At 42.9% G+C, this 17,939-nt stretch overlaps 1 protein-coding gene across 2 annotated transcripts in view; it reads left to right on the top strand.

The window, feature by feature from the left end:
• vps13d (vacuolar protein sorting 13 homolog D) overlaps positions 1–17,939 on the top strand; it is a 73,605-nt gene that overhangs the window by 34,654 nt on the left and 21,012 nt on the right. Inside the window, exons 34-55 of one of the 2 annotated variants that reach the window (XM_047359182.1) lie at positions 54–222; positions 1,694–1,768; positions 2,131–2,331; positions 3,832–3,921; positions 4,750–4,890; positions 4,990–5,115; positions 6,530–6,604; positions 7,388–7,490; positions 8,049–8,201; positions 8,455–8,590; positions 8,697–8,744; positions 9,117–9,267; positions 9,430–9,646; positions 9,743–9,993; positions 10,074–10,265; positions 10,347–10,473; positions 10,552–10,694; positions 11,770–11,900; positions 15,669–15,844; positions 16,090–16,213; positions 16,373–16,608; positions 16,689–16,791. In XM_047359182.1, coding sequence (XP_047215138.1) covers positions 54–222; positions 1,694–1,768; positions 2,131–2,331; positions 3,832–3,921; positions 4,750–4,890; positions 4,990–5,115; positions 6,530–6,604; positions 7,388–7,490; positions 8,049–8,201; positions 8,455–8,590; positions 8,697–8,744; positions 9,117–9,267; positions 9,430–9,646; positions 9,743–9,993; positions 10,074–10,265; positions 10,347–10,473; positions 10,552–10,694; positions 11,770–11,900; positions 15,669–15,844; positions 16,090–16,213; positions 16,373–16,608; positions 16,689–16,791 — 3,168 coding nt within the window. The remainder of the gene's footprint in view (positions 1–53; positions 223–1,693; positions 1,769–2,130; positions 2,332–3,831; positions 3,922–4,749; positions 4,891–4,989; positions 5,116–6,529; positions 6,605–7,387; positions 7,491–8,048; positions 8,202–8,454; positions 8,591–8,696; positions 8,745–9,116; positions 9,268–9,429; positions 9,647–9,742; positions 9,994–10,073; positions 10,266–10,346; positions 10,474–10,551; positions 10,695–11,769; positions 11,901–15,668; positions 15,845–16,089; positions 16,214–16,372; positions 16,609–16,688; positions 16,792–17,939) is intronic. The other variant, XM_047359247.1, reaches the window with a different exon arrangement.

Raw genomic sequence — 17,939 nt, 5'->3', positions numbered from 1 at the left:
GTTTAGGGCTTTTTTAGGATGGCTGTCTGATCGTGGATATGATTCTCTTGCAGATTCAGTTTCCTGCTCTGGATATCCGTCTGTCCTACAATGACATCCAGCTTTTCTTATCCATTGCCAAGTCCATCTCTGCTGCCAAAGCTCCGTCTTCTCCTCCTGATTTAACTGATGCAACCCCTCCACCCAAAGATGGCGTCAGGCAGAAGACTCCAAGCTCTTTAGGTATGTAGAGACCAGTTTCTACTGAGGAGATCTAAACTGGCTCTGCTCTTTACTAACCTAAGTGTGTGAAAATGTGTTTCCACTTCATATACTTGTACTTTATAAATACTAGACATTACAAGCAACAATACTTTTGTAAAATCACAAATAATTATTAGACCTTTGTGTGTTGATGCTACGCTAGCCTTTAGAAGCTATTCCTCATGTGTCCAATGCAGCAGTTCAGGATCTGTCTTCTGGTGGTAAAGGTGTAGCTCCCCAGTTTTCTGGTGGTTCTTTAGTTTTCCAAGTTAACTTTAATGACAAAAACAGAAGCTGGGTCAGTTTGATTTTTTTTTACAGTTAAGTTACAAAAGTAACTCCTAGCCATTCAGTGATTGTCAGTCTTCTGATGTCACATTTTCAGCACGGTTGGAACAGCAAGCAAGCAGGTTCTAAAAATAGTAACAGTTATGTGGAACCGTTTTTATGGAAAAGCCTAAGAAGGTAGTAAAGCCGCACCGAACCGCGCTGAGTTGGGACAAGTGGAAAAGGGGCATTTGAAATTTTAAAAGATGGCTATTTAATTACACTATCAGGAGCTTTATCCACGCTGATGGTTTTTAAAGTGCAGTTTGGACAGAGTTGACCAATCAGTGACGCAAAACCAGATTGACGTACCCACAGATTAGTGATAGGAACTCTCACTCCCTGAACCGCTTCTTTTGGCTTGGCTCAAATAAAAGAGCCGGCTCTTTCGGCTCCTAGACAGCTCTTAAGCTTTTTGCTGCTTTAATTAATTTATTGCCCACAATAACGTAAATATACAAGTGAATTATTAATTTAAAATGCAGTGAGACTCAGACGACAGGAGAGCCTCGTTTTCAGTGTGAAACCAGTGTTTCATAATCCGTGCAACCACCAGTTCACAGTTATTTTAACACTGAACACCATCCTAAGCAGCGACATTGAACACACCACATTATTTATAACATCAGCCTCGCTAATAGTGTTGCACCGCTGGCCGCAACCATTGCCAAATAGTCATTCAATGTGTATAACTGGCGGCCCTCCACCCCCTCTGCTAGTGCAGACAGAGATGACGACACACATATTGACCAATCACCTGCAGATTTAAGAGAACAAGTGAGGGAGAGAAAGAAAAAGTGGACTAAAACACGGCTCCTGTCGTTCACTTCAAAGTGCTGGCTCTAAAAGCCATTTCCATGTCGACCGATGCACCACAGACACAGAGGACCCCCCCACAGACGACAGCCTGGGGAATCGCCTCACATACACAGCAGTGTGCAGAAAAACTACTGTTATTTTTGGAGACAATTTTGAGAAATCAAAACAAATTCATAACAATTATGTAATTTCTAAAAGATTGAAGTTGGCAGATTTTTTTTACTCCTCTCTACATATTAGATTTAATTTCAGCTTTTTCAAAAAATAAATAGACATTCATAATATATATTTTTTTCTTTTGTAGAAATCCAGCTGAGCCATTTGCAAAATCTTGGCTTCAAAAAAGAGGACTGCAAAAAAGCCCTCAGGGACTGTAAAGGTGAGTTTTTCTATTCAGGGCCACGTGCAGGAACATCGGTCTAATAACAGGAGAGATGCACTGGAGCAGGCCGAGCCTTAAAGAACAGATAAAACAAAAGAATATGCAATTTTAAAATTCAAATTACAAAACCTGAATGCAGGGTTCAAATAACACTAAACCCAAGCATTATTTACGTAAATAAATCCAGTTTGATTCTCCAATTATACATTTCCTAAAGTACAAAAGACAGGCATTTACAACAGTTATCTGTCAGTTAACATCTTTTGGTAATTAGCAGTTCTTTGGAGAAAATAGAGCATGACCCCTTTCAGTCTCTCACATTTTACACCTGCTAAATAATACCGTTTAATGTCCTGTAGGTCATCTGGACCAGGCTGCCACCTGGCTGTTGGAAAACTCGGAGAACATGGCGGAACATCCCAGAGGCAGGACGGACTCCGGCTCCAGCAGCCACTCTTGTCCTCTCTCCGGGGTGGAGGTGAAGGCTGAGAGCGTCTGCATCTGTTTCATTGATGACTGCCTGGATTGTGACATCCCGCTGGCTGAGCTCACCTTCTCCAGTAAGTCTCAGGTTCTGAGCTGCACCACTGTGAAAAAGTATTTGGTCACATTTATATGTTTATGGTCAACACTTTCTTTCTTTCTTTCTTTCTTTCTTTCTTTCTTTCTTTCTTTCTTTCTGTCTGTCTGTCTGTCTGTCTGTCTGTCTGTCTGTCTGTCTGTCTGTCTGTCTGTCTGTCTGTCTGTCTGTCTGTCTGTCTGTCTGTCTGTCTGTCTGTCTGTCTGTCTGTCTGTCTGTCTGTCTGTCTGTCTGTCTGTCTGTCTGTCTGTCTGTCTGTCTGTCTGTCTGTCTGTCTGTCTGTCTGTCTGTCTGTCTGTCTGTCTGTCTGTCTTTCTTTCTTTCTTTCTTTCTTTCTTTCTTTCTCACTGTTGGATCATGACCTCTGACATTATCTGAGGCATGTGAGGCCTGCAGAGCTCTAGATGTTGTTCTGGGTTCTTTTGTGACCTCCTGGTTGAGTTGTTGATGAGCTCTTGGAGTAATTGTGGTAGGACGTCCATGCCAGTTAGAGCCACCTGAACTGTGGTTCTCAGGAGTCTCAGGAGTATTAGAAACAGTTTTGTTACCCTTTCTAAACTGATAGTTGTCTGTGGCTTTGTTTCCCATCTGTTCTTGAATTTGTTTACGGCATGGTGTGTTGCTTTTCAAAATCTTTTAGCCTACTTCATGTTGTCACACAGTTCCGTTTAGGCGATATCTTAATTGTAGGGGTCAGACTTTTCAAAAAAACTTTGTTAATCACAGTTAATTCAAGATTTAAGGAGGGAGGAATTACTACTATTTCACATAGGGTCAGGTTGGTTTGGATAGTTTCTGTTTAAGAAGCATCATTTGAAAACTGCTTTTTGTATTCATGCAGATTATCTAAGTATGATATTGAAATTTAGTTGATTTGAGACATTAAAGTGTGACAGAAACCGAAGAAATCTGCATGGCTTCAAATAGTTCCCATAGTAAGATTTGACCATTTAAACAAAGGGATTGTTGTGTTAACATCTGCATAAAACCTCCCTTTAAGAGTCCAGAAACTTAACATTAAACAGGTACTGCATGTTTTCTCTGAATATAAACCAAATATTTCTAATGGGTAACATATTACGCCTGATTAGTTTTCAAATTGATTCATTATTAAATCTTTATGTGTACAAATAGTCTCATTGGGACACGAGTTCTCATTTACAAGACAGACCCGTGAATGTGCTGCAGTTAACTAAAGTGGAAAGAATTGTGCAACGCTCGTGTTAAATTAGGCGTAAGGATAAAACAAGACCTGCAGCAACGCAGGGCTATAGGCAGACCACAAGGCATGTATCCGATCACTTGAGTTATATTTGGGAAAATTAGATTCTGCTTGATTTTTATGTGGAAACACTGTTGGTGATAATAAAACAGCATCGGTGTTTTATCTGTCCAGGAGCATCAGTCTAACCTTTACAGATGCGGATTGACCTTTGTGGTTCGGGTCAAATGCTGTCTGACTGCTGTCTTTTTATTGCAGGACTGAATGTGCTGCAGCGCATTGGCTCCACCCGGGAAGGAAACGCCAGCTTCACTCTGTGTGGAGACTACTACAACAGAGAGTTTTCAGGTAATCGCTAATAGAACAGTAACCTGTAAAACAGACAGAAAGATGCATTGCACCAGGTTACAGCTACTTTCCACCTGTAGTTCCAGGGCAGGTAAGAGTAAAATATTTCAATAAAAATGCTAGTTGATCAGTTTCCTAAAGTTTTAGATACAGATAGCGAGGTGGTATTTTTATATAAAAAATGTCAAACATTAGAAACAAATGAAATCCGTTGATGATTGTCAAGATCAGCAGACCCCAAACTGTGATTTAATTTTTTTACTATATCTACATTTCCATACTGAGGCAGCATAGTATTGTTTGTGCTGTGTTTCCATAATAAAGGGAAGACCACCAGATGCCAATATGTCAGCTACCTAATAGAGCAGCGTGGACTGTCATCTCCATGCCAATGACAGCCTGGCAGTTTGCACCTCAGGCTTTACTCCTGCAGCTCCATCTGCATGTGTTTATTTTCACTTTCTGAGTGGTTGTTAATTGATACTTCCTTGGTAGTAGGATCCTGGGCTGGAAGAAAACTGAGGGCGGATTCAACATTCGTTGCAAAGAGAAAACAAAGTAAACAGAAATAAAAAGCTCTAAGATCGTCTCATCATGCAAGCAGGATTCTTGTTACATGTATGACACAACAGCAAAAAGTAAAAGATTTTGACTATAACTGTTGGTGGTGTGTGGCTTGATGGATTATAATAAACTGAAACATTTCTTTTTAAAATTTGCATTTGAGTACTCCTGGTCTAGATAGTACCAACCTTTCCGCCAGTATTCAGATCAGAATGAAAATGCATCCAGTTGGTGTTAGTTTCAGAGTTTCTCTGTGTGTTTCAGGCTGGGAGCCTTTCATCGAGCCCTGGCCCTGCTTCCTGTCGTGGCAGCAACAGGCCGCTGGTCGTCTCCATCCTCCACGTCTGAAGATCGGGATCCGAGCAAAGCAGAGGCTCGATGTCAACATCACCTCGGTTCTGCTCGGTGAGTCAGTGCTAGGACACGTTCGACAGTACCACCTCAAAGTGTTTGAAGGTGTATTTTCCACACAGTCTTTGTCTTTGTTGCTCTGACCTCTTCCAGATCAATACAACACCACCAAGACCTCCTGGATGGCTGATTACTGCAAGACAGACAAACCGACTCCTACATCATCACCTCCTCTGCCTTGGTTAGGTTCCTCAGTTGACCCACCGGGCTTTGGACACAGTAAGTTTCAGCCAAACACAGAACCAGTAACAAGAACTAGTGTTCATTGATGAAATAACCTTGATTAACAGCTTGTTGTTCAGCCTGTGGGCCTTCATTGAAAACTTTGACCAGAAAGGAGTTTGAATCTTTGCTTTTAATTCAGAGAAACCTTCTGCTGTTCATGTTTCTGCAGTTTCAATAATTAAATGTCAGATTCTTTCTGCTCATTTGGGCCCGGCCCGGCCAGGCCACTCCTCGCTGTTATTTGTGTGTACACCATACTGCCTAATGCTGCATATGGTGCTGAGATTATTAGATATGTAGCAGTTATTCTGAGTCCTCACACACACACCTGCTCCTTACTCTCACACATGATTTGCCAGTAACCTTTAACTGCGATGTGAGAAAGTACTTGTCCACAAACAGATGTCTGTAGCTTTTGCTGTTTAAATGTTTCCGATTATCAAACAGATTTTAATATCAAAGATAAACAGAGTAAATGCAAGGTGACATTTACTCTGAGGTGACTTTTTACTACCTAAAGCAGCCTAAAGATCAACACAAGAAGAAATACATCACTGAAACGAACCATAACACGGAACAGTGTAGAACCTTTCCAGGACGGGCCGATCTACCAAAATTACTCCAAGAGCACATCAATGTCTCATCCAGGAGGTTACAAAACCGCAACATCGAAAACTCTGCAGGAGTTACTGACAAACATCTGCATGGTTCCTAAGACCTTTGGGAAAATATTCTGTGGAATAAAGAGACATAGTGGACCTTTTTGTAAAGTGTTTGTCCCGTTATATCTGGCGATAAACCTACAGTGAAACATGGCGGTGGTAGAGTGATGGTCTGGGGCTGCTTTTCTGTGTCAGGACCTGGACGACTGTCCACAGTGGATCCAGCCATGTAAAAAACAAACCGAAGGTCTTGGAGTGGCCTAGTCAAAGTCCAGACTTGAATCTGATTGAGATGTTTGGCATGATGTTAAAAAGGTCGTTCATGCTGGATATCACTCCATTGTGGCTGAATTTAAACAAAGAAGGGTAAGCTTGATACCAGTGATTAGTTTTAAGAGACAGTTGCTTTTTCCTGGTTGTTAGGATACATGGTTGTTCCTTTTTAAATAATGAAATCATCATTTAAAAACTGCTTTTTGGGATTACTCTGGTTATTTGTGCCCTGATATTAAACTTTGTTTGACCAGAAACATTTAACTGTGACACAACCAAGGAAATCTCTAAGACAACAGCACTGTAAGATGTTGGCCTCAGTTTGACTTTATGTGAAAAGTAAATGACATTGTTGAAGAAAATGCTGCACAGCATGCAGCTCGGAGCTTGTAGAGCTCTAATCCTTCTGTGTGTTTCCTCTGTATGTCTCTCTTTGTGTCTTTGTTCCTGTAACTGTCTTTCTCTGCTGTCAGGTGCACCTCTTGCTCACCTTAGAACTAGGAGCACAGCCAGCTTGACCTGCCTCGAGCAGCAGATACACTCCAGAGGTACCGCTCAGAGTTTAGCCTTGTACACTCACCTAGTAAATCAGCCCAGCCGTAGATTTCAGCAGACGGAAGCGACTTGTTCTGCAGGACTGATGTGGAAATGTGATGATTGCATATGTTGTGTAAATATGAATTTAAAACACAAAATGCACAGATTTATGTGCCCTCCACCACCACCAAATTAAAAAAGATTATTTAAACAGAGTTATGAAAGTGAAGAATAATAATAGTGTTGCTAATTTCTTGCTATTTTTGTGTCAGAAGACCTACGTATACTGTCTGTTTTGGATGTTTCCATTTTTTTAATGAAATAATGTATAGACCCGCACTGTAGATCTACTGTTCTAAGAATTTGCTTCACATACTGATCATTCACGGTACCAGGCCTGGCACGCTGCAGCAGTGTTGCACTGTGTTGCAGGGGCTCTTCCTCCATCAATGCCCTGAATCCCAGTTCATCCCTCCCCACTACCCTGCACTCTACACCCATATTTTTCATGTTCAGTCTGAAGGTCTTTTAATGATTCAGCATTCTTCAAGCGATTAAGGACTCTGTTAACCCTAACCCCAACTATCATAAGCATAGTTCTGTGTCCTCTAAATGTGTTGTTTATTTGCTCTGATGCCTTACATTTTATATTTTGCTAGTCTATCTTTAGTAAAAGCAACTTATTGAGCAGGCAGACCAGTTTAGTGCATAAACCAGATGTTTTCTTCCAAAGTTCATATTAAATGCACTGAAGGTGCGCTCTCTGACTGGATTTTTATTTATTTTGTCCAAAGATGTCAAGATATCAAAGAGGAGGCAACCATTTGTCCCATATGCACTTCGCAACCATACAGGTTGTACCATGTGGTTCGCCACTTTGACCACGACTCCTACACGGTAGGTCCAACCACAGCCCTCTTCATGTAGTTCGTCCATCTGTCCACGACCAAAATTATTCATACCCCCAGCAGATTTAGGTTGAAAGGAATCTTCTTACTATACTTACGTGTTTCCTTTGACTGAAACTAATATTAATGTTTTGTATCGACCCAGCCCAAGTTCAGACTCTGTGGAGGTAAAGATTAGGGTGATGGCAAGAGGGCCTTCTGACCTTAAATACTTGGAGCTCATCACCAGAGATGAATCAAGAGGAAACATGCAAGAAACTGCTCAGCAGTTAGAGGAAGGGGTTGATTTCTTTAATGCAAATTTGTCATTGATTATTGATTATTAAGTAAATGATTTTCGACATAACATTTTTTATAAAATATCAATAAAACGGGTGCCTACTTTTTTTTTTTTTTTTCTGAGAGATGCCTGTCTCATTCCCTATCAGATACAAACTTCCTTATTTGATGAAAAGTAATTTGAAATCTAAATCTGCCAGGGGCGTAAATACTTTTGACTCCATCCATCCATCGAGTAATGAAATAATTCTGCATTCAATCTCCACAGGGTGGCGCTGTCCCACAGCAGCAGTGTGGACTCCATTTCCGATATCCAAAGCTCAGGAACTGATGACACCCACAACGTGAGTCAGTGGAGAGAGGTTCTACCTGGGGAGGAGATTCCCTTCGAGTTCGAGGCCCGTGAGAAGCTCCGTCACCGGTACGTCTGTCTGTTTCTGATTGGTTGATTGTGTCCTGCTGTGACTAATGACTGAGCCGATTCTTTTAATGGCTTTCCCATGTTCATGTTTTTGTGTCTGGAGCCTTAAATACAAATTATACTCTCCTTATAAATATTAGATTGAACGAATAAAACCATTTCCGTCTGTCAGTAAGGAAAAGGCTAAAGTTCATAGAGCCCTGTTGTATTTCATGTTGCGAATCACTGACCTCGCTGCCCCCCTCTCCGGCAGACACACTCATGAGCTGAAGCTCCACCAGCTGCTGGTTCGGGTGTGTGGCTGGGAGCAAGTCAAGCCGGTGTCTGTGGACAAAGTGGGGGTTTTCTTCAGATACGCTGCTCCAGACAAAAACAATTCTTCAAGCACTGTGAGCCTAAAACTAAACCAAAATGCAGGTTTTATGTCATGAATGCAGAACTGTTCTGCCATGTTCTCCTGCTGCTGTTCTTGATTAAATGCTCTCCGTCTCAAAGGTTGGCAGCCCAATCAGCAGAACCAACATCATCCACCCTCATGTTTATGTAAGTACACAAAAACATCCTTGCAAAAGTTAGTGGTGCAGATTAGTGTGCCTGAAATCTGCTAAATCTGATCATATACCTGTTGGCCGCTACGTTTCTTTAGAGATTTGATACAAAATAAAACGTCTAAACAGAAATTCAAGGAGGAAGAAGAAACTCTGATCACAAAGTCAGTGGCTAAATACATGATCCTTTTAAAGTATAATATCTGAATGAAATTATTTTTTGAAAATTTCCAAAAGGGGATCCAACTATAGAACTGAAAGGCGCACATGAACCATGTTCATAACAGGTTTAGGAGCAACATTCATTGAGGACCTGTAGAGAACCAGCTGACTGTATCCCTAACAGTTCATCTCTTTGGTCCCACAGTTCTCTGCACTGCCCCCTGTCAGAGTGGTCTTTGCCATCACAATGGAGGGCAGCGCCCGGAAGGTCATCACCGTGCGCTCGGCCCTGATGGTGAAAAATTGCCTGGATGTTCAGATGGAAGTCAGATTGGACAGCCCCTCTGCGCCTGATAGTAAGACTCCTTCATTATATCACATCCCCGTTCAGCTTCAGCCTTCTTCAGATCATCTGATGAAGAAGTTTCTATCTGTGTTCATTTGTATCAGTTTCTCTCTGAGCTGCTCTGCTTCTCTGCATGGCTGTGAAGAAGCTTGTCTTTTCTCTGCTTTGACAGAGCCGGTGGTGTTGCCTCCCATCCTGCCTGGCCAGTCCTTAGCTGTCCCCCTCCACTTGACCTCCTGGCGGCTGCAATCTCGGCCCAAAGGCATGGGTCTGTTCTTCTGTAAGGTTCCGATCCACTGGACCAACGTGGAGCGACCTGGAGAGGTCAGCAGCAGTAAGAGGGAGTGCCAGTCAGCAGATTTTGATGATTCACTCAAACGCAACTTCAGGTAGCTGCATGGTTTTCTTTCTTGCAATCCCCTCACCTGGAAACATCCTGATATTTATTTGCATTAATAAAAATAATGTGATGTTGATGTATGCAGATTTTGTGTGGTCATCAAGAAGGAGAACTTTCCAGAGCAGCAGCCTGCGAAGCGGCAGGTTTCTGGCAGCACTCAGCAGATCTATCGGCAGCCGGGACACACCATGTACCTGCTGCCCACCATGGTGCTGAGCAACCTGCTGCCCTGTGACCTCAACTTCTACATCAAAGGGACGAGCATCAAAGGTTTGCTGAAGCCGGGGAAGGAAGCGGTGCTTCACTCTGCTGATACATCCCAGAACATGGAGCTGGGTGAGCGAACTCACACTCTGATTGGTCCTTAACCCCTACCAACCATGCTTGTTCTCATGGTGGACCTGTTGTTTTTTCAGGGGTCATGCTGGAGAGCTTTCCCATGTGCAAAGAGCTGCTGATTCCTCCTGGTACTCAGAATTATGTGGTGCGCATGAGACTGTACGACACCAATAACCGGTTGCTGTGTCTCACGATCCGCATCATCCTGAGGGCACAAGGAGCTATGAAGATCCTGGTCTCTTCTCCCTACTGGCTCATTAACAAGACAGGTAGCCTTTATATTTATGCTTCAGTCTGTTGATTGCATGAAGCTAGAGGTTCCTTTTCTTAAACCCTCTTCCATTCCTCAGGTCTGCCGTTAATTTTCCGTCAGGACAACAGTAAAACCGACGCAGCGGGACAGTTTGAGGAGCATGAGCTGGCCCGGAGCCTCAGCCCGTTACTGTTCTGTTACACAGACAAAGAGCAGCCTGCCATGTAAGCACGCTCACGGTCCTCCAGTTTTTATTTCCAGAGGAACCGTGTTTTACTTTTTCCCTACTTATTTTAATCCAGGTGCACGATGCGAATTGGGAAAGGGATCCACTCAAACGGAGTTCCAGGCTGGTGCCAAGGCTTCTCCCTGGATGGAGGGAGTGGAGTCAGAGCGCTGAAAGTCATCCAGCATGGAAATAAGCCTGGACTCATCTACAACATCGGCAAGATGCTCTGTTACTGTTTTCACATTAGTTATGAGTGGACGCTACGTTTTAAAGTTAAAGATGGACATTTGTGTTCACAATAATAGCAGTGAGTTGAAAACGTGTGACTTGAGGGGAAATAAATATTAGCCTGTTAACCTTTACCGTATAAACAGAAAAACTCTTTAGCTTTCCTGTGAATCACTGACCTAAGAACTGTTTTTTGAGAACTGCTTCACTTTGCTCACCTGTGGAGAAGCGTTCCAGCCCAGGATGGATGGACTGCAGTCCATAATTCCTCTGCATTTCTCGGTTTTGCCTCTGAAACAGCATGCTGGATGTCACCCCTCGAGTTTTAAGTTGTTTATCTCGTTGGTCTCAAACCAAGATGCTGATTTCCTCTTGAGCATAAGGCAACATGACCTATTCAAGTACTTTTATGTAATCAGACTGATTAATGATCCCTCAGTTCAGTGTTTGGTGATCATCTGACAAACTGTCTGTAGTCCCTAGTCCCAAAAACAGAAATCCTGCTTTCTTTAGTCCATTAGATGTTCCTCCATTGCTGTTTATGTCAGTGGGTGAGTTGGGCTTCCTGACAATAGCTGGGATTCACATAGGTGTTTTCTAATTGTTCCAGTTCTCTCAGGTAACTGTAGACCTTCTCTGATCACCCAGGAGCTGATCATTGGCTGAATCTTTGCCATTATGGTGTCTTTTCCAGTCTGCTCTGCAATTCTTGTAAATGTATCCCTGCCTACAATCAGCTTCCTAATCAAACTGCACCGTTCTTCTGACAAGTGTCTGGAGTTCCTCAGATTTGAGGAGAGGAAGGTTTATGTAACCAGCATTTGTCCTCTCACTGATTGAACTCCATGCTGCTAATGATAAAGTAAGATTCACATAATCAGCAGCATGCATGTGATCACTGTGGGGTCTGTTGGTATTCTGCTCCAACTACTACGAGTAAATAACCAGTGAATGTGTTTACCAAAGACGGTGTTTGTTTGGGTTGATGATCATTTAAACTCCTGTGCTTCCTCAGCCTGACAAGTAGAGTTGCCAGTGACCATTTCTCGAATCATTCCCGCAGGAATCAGCGTTCGTAAAGGAAAAGGAAACTACAGAGACACCCACATAGTGACCTTCGCCCCACGCTACCTGCTGGACAACCACTCAACACATAAACTGGCCTTCGCTCAGAGAGAGTTTGCTAGAGGAAAGGTGAGAAACGGTATGGAAGTCAACCTTGTGGTTGAGAGGAACCATGAAAAGTTGTGTAGCTTCAGTTTTATAAAAGGACCCAAAGCGATTTCACGCTTTCCTTAAAATTGCTTAAATTCCAGTAATAGCATGTTAGACAAATAAAAAACTAAAGCAGTTCCATCAGTCAGACCTTTCCTTACAAACACTGAGCTGGATCCTTCTTTCCAATGAGAAGATGGATGTTTGGGAAGGCATGCTCAAGGCTGTTATTGTTCATTTAATTTTTTGTAGATTTGAGTGGGAAAATGCTGCCCTGAAGCAGCAGATATTTTCATTTTGGTTGATAATGTTTGCAGATGACAGTGGGAGAGCAGGTGGAAGAGATCCAAGATCCGGTGGCTTGTAAAAGTATTCATACCTCTTCAACATTTTCACATATTGTCATATTACAACCACAAACATAAATATTATATATTATTGGAATTTTATGTGAAAAGACCAACACAAAGTGGTATACAATTGTGAAGTGGAATAAAAATCATGCATGATTTAAAAAATGTTTTACAAATTAAAAACTGAAAAGTGTGGTGGGCAAAAGTATTCAGGCCCCCTTTACTCTGAGTGCAACCAATTGCCTTCTGAAGTTGCCTGAGGTTTGCTAATGACTAAATAGAGTCCACCTGTATGTAATCTAATCTCAGTACAAATACAGCTGCTCTGTGATGGCCTCAGAGGTTGGTAAAGAGAATATTGGGGAGCAAACAGCATCATGAAGTCCAAGGAACACACCAGACAGGTCAGGGATAAAGTTGTGGAGAAGTTTAAAGCAGGATTAGGCTATAAAAAGATTTTCCAAGCTTTGAACATCTCACGAAGCTCTGTTCAATCCATCATCTGGAAATAAAGAGTTTGGCACAACTGTAAACCTACCAAGACGAGGCCGTCCACCTTAACTTACAGGCCGAACAAGGAGAGCACTGATCGGAGATGCAGCCGAGAGGCCCATGGTGACTCTGGATGAACTGCAGAGATCCACAGCTCAGGTGGAGGAATCTGTCCACAGGACAACTATTAGTCGTGCACTACCCAAATGTGGTCTTTATGGAAGAGTGGCAAGAAGAAAGACATTGTTAAAAGAAAACCATAAGAAGTCCTGTTTGCAGTTTGCCAGAAGCCATGTTGGAGACACAGCAAACATGTGGAAGAAGGTACTTTGGTCAAACGAGACCATGATTTAACACTTTGGCCAAAATGCTATGTGTGACAGAGAACTAACACTGCACATCACTCTGACCACACCATCCCCACTGTCAAATATGGTGGTGGCAGCATTATGCTCTGGGGTGCTTCTCTTCAGCAGGGACAGGGAAGGTGGTCAGAGTTGATGGGAAGAGGTATGGAGCCAAATACAGGACAATCTTGGAAGAAAACCTGTTGGAGTCTGAAAAAGACTTGAGACTAGGGCGGAGGTTCACCTTCCAGCAGGACAACCACCCTAAACATAAAGCCAGGGCTACAATGGAATGGTCTAAAACAAAACATATTAATGTGTTAGAATGGACCAGTCAAAGTCCAGACCTAAATGAAATCGAGAATCTGTGGCAAGATCTGAAAACTGCTGTTTACAAACACTCTCCATCTAATCTGACTGAGCTTGAGCTGTTTTGTAAAGAAGAATGGGCAAAAATATTCAGTCACTAGACGTGAATGCTGGTAGAGACATACCCTTGAAGACTTGCAGCTGTAATTGCAGCAAAATGTGGTTCCACAAAGTATTGACTCAGGGGGATGAATACTTTTGCACAATGCTATTTTCAGTTTTTTATCTGTAAAAAAAAAAAAAAAGAAATCATGTATAATTTTTGTTCCACTTCACAATTGTATAACACTTTGTGTTGGTCTTTAACATAAAATTCCTAAAAAATATATTTCTGTTGTAATGTGACGATATGTGGAAAAGTTCAACAGGTATGAATATTTTTACAAGCACCTGTATTTGGAGATATGGAGCGAAAAAGAATGAAAGTCAGAATGCACAAAGTCAAACCTCCAGTCGGTTGTGGAAGATGGCCGCTCACACTGAGTCTGGTTCTGGTTCTGCTGGAGGTTTCTTCCTGTTAAAAGGGAGTTTTTCCTCTCCACTGTCGCTACATGCATGCTCAGTATGAGGGATTGCTGCAAAGTCAACGCCAGTGACTGTCCACTGTCTCTACATGCTCATCCAGGAGGACTGAATGCTGCAAGTCACTGACTGGATGCAATCTGCTGGGTTTCTTTAGATAGAAAAACCTTTAACCAATTTAAATAATAAACTGGATCTGACTGAACTGTTCAATGATTAGGATTAATTGGAATCTATGAAGCTGACTTGGAATCTACCTATTTGGCCTGAATTGATTTTGTAAATTGTCTTGAGATGACATGTGTTGTGTTGTAAGCAGACTGGCTTATCTCATCCTGCCTCACACTGAATGTTAAAAAGGCACATCAGAAATATGCTCAGTTATGAGGCTGCACAAATTAATTTAAATTCAATGATCGTTTCTCATTTTAACAATTATTGTATCTATTTTTGGTCCCAAGTAAATTCCTCACTATTAAAACCCTTAAAATCACTCTATAATCAGGCTTTAAGGCATCATCGTCAGATCCTTAGTAAATATAACATATTAAGTTTTGATAATTAAATCGTATACTCAGATGTACGACTAATTTTTGAAGATTTTAAAACAACAGAGCCCCACCACCACTGAAGAGATTTGTCCAACTTTGTTCTGAGCAGACAACTCAAACATCTACTGTAGGTCCACAGCCTGTAATCACTGTAGACTACCTCAAAGAAGCTCCACCTTTCCTCAGACTGCTTTTTCATATTGAGCCATCAAAGAATGGAATAAACTCCCAGATGTCCCAGTTTGACATTATGCTCTGACCTGCATGATTTCTCACGAAATGCTAGAGAGGAACTACTGGGAAACCACCATTGTCAACATTAATTATGGTCCTGTTTTTTATATAAATGTATGTACTTATTTTAAATTGTAGATTTAAGTTTTATGTAAATAGATTAGTTTGTTTTGCATGAATGGCTGTAGATGCAGTATATGGCTGTTTGCATGTTGAATGTATCTTAATGTTATGACCCGGCCAGGGAATGCAAATGGAAATTAGCTATAGCTAAATCTGGTGTAAAGCATCTCTTCTTCTATTAAGATTAATGTGTTTACACATTGTCCCTTTTGAAATAAACAATAAATAATTGGCACTATATAAAAAAACTGAATTAAATTGAACGTGTGTGAATGGGAAGCAGACAGGTTGAATGATGAAGCTTCAAGGAGTAGAGGTGCTAAGCGGAAGTACCTGGGGTCAACCATCACAAAGCAACGGGCAGCACAGGAAACAGGTGAGAGCACAGGCAGGATGGAGATGAGTGTCAGGAGGTGTCTCTGAGAAGGCATTGAGACCTGTTCTGATGTAGGGGTTTGTTGCTGGTACCAACCAAAAGACAGGAGCTGAAGATGTCAAGATTAGTTTCTTACTGAGGGTGAGTAAGTCAGAGGGACAAGTCAGGTTAGACAGCCCGGGCTGATATGGTTTGGACATGTGTGGAGTAGGGATTGTAGATATACCGGACAAATGATGTTGAACTTGGAGCTGCCAGGGAGGAGGAAGACCACACAGAAGGTTCATGGATGTGGTGAATGAGTATCTGCAGAAGGCTGGTGTGATAGAGGAGGCATTTGAACTACAAATGGAGCTTTGTAACATTTTATTGTGTTGTAGGGTGCTTCCAATCCAGAGGGTTACATTTCTACCCTACCAGGCTCCAGTGTTGTCTTCCACTGGCCCCGAAACGATTACGACCAGCTGCTGTGTGTGCGCCTCATGGATGTCCCCAACTGCACATGGTCTGGAGGCTTCGAGGTCAACAAACCAAAGTCCTTTCACGTCAACATGAGGTGAGACATGCAAAGACAGTTTGGTTTGGATTCTAGAGATTTACAGGAGACTGTTGGTTTATTAACTCTCAGTATAGCATCAAAACTAGTGTGGGATAATCCTGGATAATAATTGTGTAAAATAAATCAGGAAAATAGCCAAAGCTGCTATAAAATGCTGCTATTAGTGGAGTTCCGTCCTAGCGTTTAGTTCTTCCTGTTTTCTGTTACGTTGAAAGATTTTAAGGATGTGTTGCTTTGAACAGAGACACGCTGGGGAAATGTTTCTTCCTGCGGACAGAGATCAGCCTTAAAGGAGCCACCTACCAGATTTCCTTCACTGATACGGATCAGCTGCCTCCACCTCTCCGCATCGACAATATGTCCGAGGTACACAACCTCTATGACAGCTTCAGGTCTGCTCTGCAGGCTGCAACCACTCTGTCTTCGTTAAAGAGACATTACCAGAGTCCAAACATGGCAGAGTGAATAATGGAGAGAGCTTCTAATCCAGAACAGAATCATGTGTGGTTGTTTGGATCCTTTCAGGTGCCGATCCAGTTCTGGCAGCACGGTGTGGCTGATCTGCGGCTGCACACTGAGGTGAAGGCTGTGTCAGGGCTGGACTACGCCTGCGATGAACCCACCCTGCCCCCGTACATCACCCTCACTGTGAAGGGAGCGGGATCCTCCGAGGTCACCGCGGACATGAACTTCTTTAAAGAATACAACAAACTCTACTACGAGAACTTCATCTACATTGCAGCCACGCACACCTTCTCTCAGTATGAACCATTACCTTCCTTATCCATGCAACACTGTTGAAACTAATCTCAAAGTTAACTGACTGGTTCTGTATGAGCAGGAATGTGGATAGGAAACACGTTGGGAAGCGGCGTCTGGAGAGCTGCGCTGAACTGGTTCTCGACGTAGACCCCAAGACTCAGAGGGTCATCCTGAGAAAAAAGGTGCGAGAAAAACTATTTTATGAACAAAAAACATCCATCCATCCATCCATCCATCCATCCTTCCATCCATCCTTCCATCCACCCTTCCATCCATCCATCCATCCATCCATCCTTCCATCCATCCACCCTTCCATCCATCCATCCATCCTTCCATCCATCCTTCCATCCATCCATCCACCCTTCCATCCATCCATCCTTCCTTCCATCCATCCATCCTTCCTTCCATCCATCCATCCTTCCTTCCTTCCATCCATCCTTCCATCCATCCATCCATCCTTCCATCCATCCATCCTTCCATCCATCCACCCTTCCTTCCTTCCATCCATCCATCTTTCCATCCATCCATCCACCCTTCCATCCATCCATCCATCCTTCCATCCATCCATCCATCCTTCCATCCAGCCTTCCATCCATCCTTCCATCCATCCATCCATCCATCCATCCACCCTTCCATCCATCCATCCTTCCATCCATCCACCCTTCCATCCATCCATCCATCCACCCTTCCATCCATCCATCCATCCATCCTTCCATCCATCCATCCATCCACCCTTCCATCCATCCATCCATCCATCCATCCTTCCATCCATCCATCCTTACATCCATCCATCCATCCACCCTTCCATCCATCCTTCCATCCATCCTTCCATCCATCCATCCATCCACCCTTCCATCCATCCATCCATCCATCCTTCCATCCATCCATCCTTACATCCATCCATCCATCCACCCTTCCATCCATCCACCCTTCCTTCCATCCATCCATCCATCCATCCATCCACTCTTCCATCCATCCACCCTTCCATCCATCCATCCTTCCATCCATCCATCCATCCACCCTTCCTTCCATCCATCATTCTATCCGTCCACCCTTCCATCCATCCATCCATCCACCCTTCCTTCCATCCATCCTTCCATCCATCCATCCATCCATCCATCCACCCTTCCATCCATCCATCCTTCCATCCATCCATCCACCCTTCCATCCATCCATCCTTCCTTCCATCCATCCATCCTTCCTTCCATCCATCCTTCCATCCATCCATCCACCCTTCCATCCATCCATCCTTCCATCCATCCACCCTTCCTTCCATCCATCCATCTTTCCATCCATCCATCCACCCTTCCATCCATCCATCCATCCATCC

The sequence above is a fragment of the Girardinichthys multiradiatus genome, chromosome 1 (genome assembly GCF_021462225.1).
Source record: "Girardinichthys multiradiatus isolate DD_20200921_A chromosome 1, DD_fGirMul_XY1, whole genome shotgun sequence".
In the NCBI taxonomy this organism is placed as follows: domain Eukaryota; kingdom Metazoa; phylum Chordata; class Actinopteri; order Cyprinodontiformes; family Goodeidae; genus Girardinichthys; species Girardinichthys multiradiatus.
This window is presented reverse-complemented; position numbering and strand designations above follow the sequence as displayed.